Genomic DNA, 5,737 nt, shown 5'->3' with positions numbered 1-5,737 from the left:
CGACACATATAAGCGTATTTGTTGCAGAACCAAAAAAGGTGTGTAAGTGTAACATCTGTGTGAACAAATAAGCTTATACTGATGGGGACTTTCCAAAACTGTACATGTGTTGTGTTTATAACTTTAAGAAATGTTGTTTTGTACAGCAGTATATTTTTTGCAAGCGAATAAAACTCTCTATTGTCTTTTTATTGTCAGGTAAAACTCATTTTAAACGTTAAATATATATTTTATACAATATTTGCAAATTAAAATGTATTTTCGGGGCGATCAAATGTTAAAACCCAATATTTTGTACGCTTTATTATTTCTGTATGTATTATTATTTGATACATTACTGCAATATTGCACATGTTTCCAATCTGGTGAGTCAATCCGCATGAGTACAACACACATATATATTCATTTATTTACAGTAGAGTTTCAGTTCTTCACAATCAACAACTGATAAATACAACATATTAATAAAGCAGTTACGAAACCATCTAATAATGAAAGTGCTCAGATCAAAAGAGAATCTATAGCTTATTTTGGAGGAATAAGTATAAATAAAATTCGACACATTACATGGAAATAGTGCAGCTTACAGAAAGGTAACAACAAAGGATATTAGAAGCAGGCGTATGTAACCTCCAGGTATTTATATGTGCCTGGACAAGGGTCTCCAAGTATTTCGTTGCTTGCAGTGAGTCGACACAAGTTCTGTCCGTTACACAGACTCTGTACTTTGGCAGTGGAGGTTGTTGAAACACAGCTCGTCATATGAATTAGAGGGTGAGGGCAGATGACAGCGCCCTGAGTGCGCCCATATACGCCAGAGTGCACATACAACACTTGCCTCTGCGGACAGGACAGGTACACAGATGAATACTCACACACGATGACGGAACCAAAGGCTTAAAATAAAATACACGGTTCAGATACACATACTTTATCAAATTGGTCTTTATCAAATCGAACTGCATGTCAATTGCATAATTAAGTATTTATATGGACTTACTATGGCGAATTTATAGCTTGAGATATTGTTTATACTTAACAAAGTTTCATGTTAAAACACTATGAAAAGTATTGATGAGAATCCGTATAAATGTCAAACAAAACTATTTGAGACATATCGCTTTTATTATTATGTATAACTTCAACATACGTCTGACATTGAACTTTGTAATGAATACATCATAAGCTGCAATAATATTATAATTCATAAAATAATTTAATATACATAACAAAAGTAACTAAAGAACGATACTGGTTAAAGTACACCTGTTAGTATATTGTACTGAATCTATACACACGTTTATTCAAAGTAATGAGTGCATACCCACATGAACAATCCAAAGACCGAATAAAATAAATTGATGCTTTAAAACTGTTCAGACATGATCATAAATGCATCATACGTATTCTCAATGCAAACAAAACACATTGAATTGAAAGAGTGAAATTCATAACGGCCTATATGTTTGTCCGTTTGTATTGCCGAACCATAACGTATCAACGAATCTACACACAGTACTTGCAATGTTTTAACCATGTTCAAGTGTTTTAAACATTAACGATTTTCGACTGTTCACACTAAAAATATTTTTAATTGTATAAAACTGTAATTTGGTTTGGTGGTCTGGTTTCAGTGCGTCTGAACTTGTATTTGAATATATTGCTTATTCAAGTTATTTGTGTGGAAAAAAAGCATAATAAGAAAATGCATACAATATTGCTTAAGTTTGAAATTGATGGTAAGGAGTGTCTTAAAACACAATGTACATTAGGATTTACCTTAGAATCTCCGTTTGAGTTTGCTTTTAGAGAAATATAATTAAGTTTCTAATTCCTTATAACTGAAACAGATTCAATACGTTTTTGTTTCGTTGCAACAATTTCCATCAAAATCGATTTCCCAAACGTTTCATTGTTTACAATTTTTATTGACTGGGTCTTGACTATGATTATAATGAACCAAAAACACATTTTGTACATAAATACCAATAAAGTTATCTACAAAACTCATAATATACCATGGTAAATAAATACACAACTCTAAATACACCTTTACAAACATACCTGCATGTGCGAAACAAGCAGCAACGATGAGGAGAATGGAGAGACAAGATGTCATTTTTACTCCTGCAATATCTCAACAAGTTAACAGTTGCGACGATCAGATGTTATGCATTTCGAACGCCTGGTCCCCGGTGTTATAGTTGCACTAGGCGGATGTAAAACAGCCGCCGTTACCATATATGAAAGTCTTTCGTGTTGAAAACAACTGTTTTGGGAACTCCACCAGCAGCTTTAATAACGAAAACTGATTTTAAGGGTCACAACAGAGACATTGTTTGTAAAATCATTGATCTAACGTATTATCTATATTTATGATTTAAAGTATACAAGTAAAAAGTATTGATACAGAACAAATACACGAATTATATACCCTATTATATTATGTATTTTGCTTTTATTGTTTACCTGCCATTAGAGCAAGTGTTCTTGACGTTTTTCTTGACCTTGTGGAATTTTGCTGGCAGTGCCTGAGGGCCGACAGACTTGGTCGGAGACTGTTATATTAAAACATATTAAACACAAGGTGTATTGAATTCAAAATATTTTTTCGATAATTAATGCATCTTGTTTCACTGTAAAAAAACTGCCTTTATTTAATAAAATTCCCTATATAAAATTGTAATTTACTAGGTATAAAAATGGCATGATACGGTTATGAAGCGACATGATGTGACCGTGGAGCAGAAACAAGCGACACGCATGGAGGAAGCTGGTCGGAGGCAAAGTTGATGATAGAAATGACATTACATGACTTGAGATTGTGGTCCTATACAAAGATTGTCAAACTTATATGAACTAATTGATATTATTCAAATTGCGTGTTTCGATCGTTATCGTAGGAAGATAACTAAGTAGGTTGTTTACCTTCCTGTTTTGGTTGTTATATATTACTATTATCAAAAAAGACATAATTTCCTTGCATTTGATTTCGTCTAGTTTTTTTTTAAGATAACATTTGTTCCCTAGATGTGTATAAACTAGATTGATATTAGAGAAGTAATGCACATTAACAATTGCGTTATATAAGCTTTCTAAATACACGCAGTTTCCTGCATGTTGACGAAAGCTATTCGAAATTGGTTTGCATTTGACTGAAGCCGATTTTCTTGTGTCAATTGGCCCAACTCAATCCCAACACAATCCCCATCAGTGCGTCAACATCAATCATATGCAACACACGTCCAATGGTAATGACCCAGCTATGCTACTTACTGACAACAAACCAATGTATGTGAAACACTCTCTGTCGATTCCTTGGGGCGTCGTTTATCTTTTCTCAATTTAATTCATGTCACTGAAATACTTATGTTAACGGGGGAAAAAACATAGCTCTATTTGCATATTTATGCGCAGTTTAATATTGACACAAATATTGTTTTTCTGCTTCGACCATGCCTATATGGTACAATTATTAACAACGTTCAGCGGAAATGACGAACCTCAAATTATTATTTGGTTCAATTTATTGTAATATTTGAAATCTATAATATATATTCAACCTAAAAGCTGTCAATAGGTCAAACATGTAATATCAATTCTTAATGAACTCCTGTGAAATAGAACTGATAAAAAATAACTACATGCTTTGGTATTCAAAAATGTTCATTATCTGCACTTTAATTGTAAAACAATATTAAAACTTTTAATACAAAGATATTTCATAATTGAGAAAAAGGGTTATACACTTTATAACATAATGATCATCGTCATTTATTTTCTAAAAACTGATTTTTTAACTCTTAGTCCAATTATCGTGTCCGGATATTTAAATTCAAACCTGTTGCTTCAATCATCGTTTTAAACTTAAAACATCCATGAAAAATACCCCTTTTATTGAAATGGAATCAAATTATGGTAGTACGCTTATCTTATTTATTTAGCAATTGTGAAATGCCTTGAACACCATTAAGTAATTAAATGATGTTCACTATTAAATTTTTAATATGCATTTATTTACATTAGAAAAATATATAGCTTCATTAAAGAGCTACATAATGTATACAAGAAATTCCTGAAATACGGACATTGACTTTGATTAAGTTTCAGATGGCACACAATTAAAAGAGTATACAGATGATCGGCTGTGATTTTTACAGCTTGTGACTCGATAAAGTTGGTCCTGTACCAAGTTTATTTAAATCATGCCTCTGTGGTTGAAACTGGAAAACATCTTTTCCACTGACACAAAACAGGCACAGAAGTTTAAAATGTTGCAAATAATATAAAGTCGTATCGTGGACCACTGCTAAGTTTGCTCAACTAATGTCCCTATGGTAAAAACTGGTCACGCCCCAAAGGACATGTAAAAACTAATATGGTAAATACCAGTAAACTTTAAACATCGTATTCTCAGAAACCCGAACGATCAGAGGTTTGATTATTTGTTTGTGTTCTTCTTTTATGTTGCGTTAAAATCATGTACATGTTTTCAAAACTTACTATAGTCCGTGGTTGTATCATTTATATGAACTTATATAGTTATTATTTAAAAAAAACAACGTTTGTGCGACAGCATAAGGTAGTCCTCTAATAAGTTTGTTCAAAACATACCCCTGTGGTTAAAATCGATTCTATTCTCAGGTGAACGTGTTTTGTTATCATATGAATCAATTAAAAGGTTTTCTTGATTACAATAGATCAAGTAAAAAAAGACACAATAAACTATAACTATTTGACATTTAAACTTGTTAAACCCTCATCACATACAGCTTCAAGGCAGTAAACCGGTGTTAATTGAGAAAATGTGACCAGTTTATAGCGATTTATAATTTATCGCGGTCGTTGACACACTTTATGTTAACCTAGTTGCTGTAGATCAAAGTAACAGTATTACATTAAGTAAATATTTATCATGAGTGTGTATACATGTTTTATAAATTTAATATGTAGCAATACAACTTTTATCAAAATGTCTTTCAACTACTTTTCACTTATTTATTTTTCTAAATTAATAATTTTGGCCGTGCTAAAATGACCGCTGTCAAACGTGTTTTTTTTTCTTAAGTATTTCTGACCAGGGGCCATTTGACTTCTGGTTTAAATAATCTATTGAAATCAGTGGAGATACTTATCAATGCAAAGCTGAATTACATTCAACTGATAATGTCTGTTTGGAATATAAGAAAAAAAAGAAAACTTTGTTCAAAACCGAGTTGGTGCAAGCTTTAAGTATCATATTAAATGTTTTGTATGATAACTGTTTGTTCCAAAAGATTTTCATGAAACAATAGTTGATTATAACTCACTTTATTTCTGCCAATGAGTCGATTATATCCGCCCTTAAAGTGATATTATGGGCATCTAACAGTTTATTGGTGTCTTTCGCAACCGTTGTTACTTTTTGGTGTTTTCACGTCATATACACTTATATTTGTTAATGCAGCATCAACATATTAAAACAATATCCAGGAAAGAGAGAAATAATGCATTTGAATATCAACCGTACTTTCGTTTGACAACTGATCATGCATGTACAATGTGAACCTAAATTAAGTTTTAGTGCAGATTCGTTCATACTACACAAAGACACAATTTTGTTTTACGGATCATTTCGGCTTAGAGGACTGGGTGGGTCACGTAAGAATATCGAATATAAAATTTATTTTATAAACAGCTGGTAGCAAGATGAGTTGCAGATAATTGATCAGTAACCACATATTAACTAACTATTTTG

The 5,737-nt window shown here is 32.1% G+C and overlaps 1 protein-coding gene across 1 annotated transcript; it reads right to left on the bottom strand.

Moving 5' to 3' along the window:
* Nucleotides 1-300: 300 nt before the first annotated feature.
* On the bottom strand, nt 301-2,183 carry LOC127861577 (D-galactoside-specific lectin-like). The gene is made up of 2 exons (XM_052400181.1): nt 2,065-2,183; nt 301-896 (listed from the first exon to the last, which is right to left on the bottom strand). The coding sequence occupies exons 1-2, from the start codon at nt 2,117-2,119 to the stop codon at nt 610-612; spliced, it is 342 nt and encodes a 113-aa protein (XP_052256141.1). The 5' UTR covers nt 2,120-2,183; the 3' UTR covers nt 301-609.
* Nucleotides 2,184-5,737: the final 3,554 nt, after the last annotated feature.

This window comes from Dreissena polymorpha, chromosome 16 (genome assembly GCF_020536995.1).
Source record: "Dreissena polymorpha isolate Duluth1 chromosome 16, UMN_Dpol_1.0, whole genome shotgun sequence".
Taxonomy (NCBI): Eukaryota; Metazoa; Mollusca; class Bivalvia; order Myida; family Dreissenidae; genus Dreissena; species Dreissena polymorpha.
Note: the sequence above shows the minus strand (reverse complement) of the source record. Positions and strands in the feature narration are given on the sequence as shown.

What these genes read in the sequence shown, in the direction of transcription:
- LOC127861577 (XM_052400181.1), bottom strand. Translation starts at nt 2,119, where the DNA reads ATGACATCTTGTCTCTCCATTCTCCTCATCGTTGCTGCTTGTTTCGCA. An exon ending in TGCTTGTTTCGCACATGCAG is followed by an intron (nt 897 to 2,064) that starts GTATGTTTGTAA and finishes TTTTATTTTAAG; the next exon opens with CCTTTGGTTCCGTCATCGTG.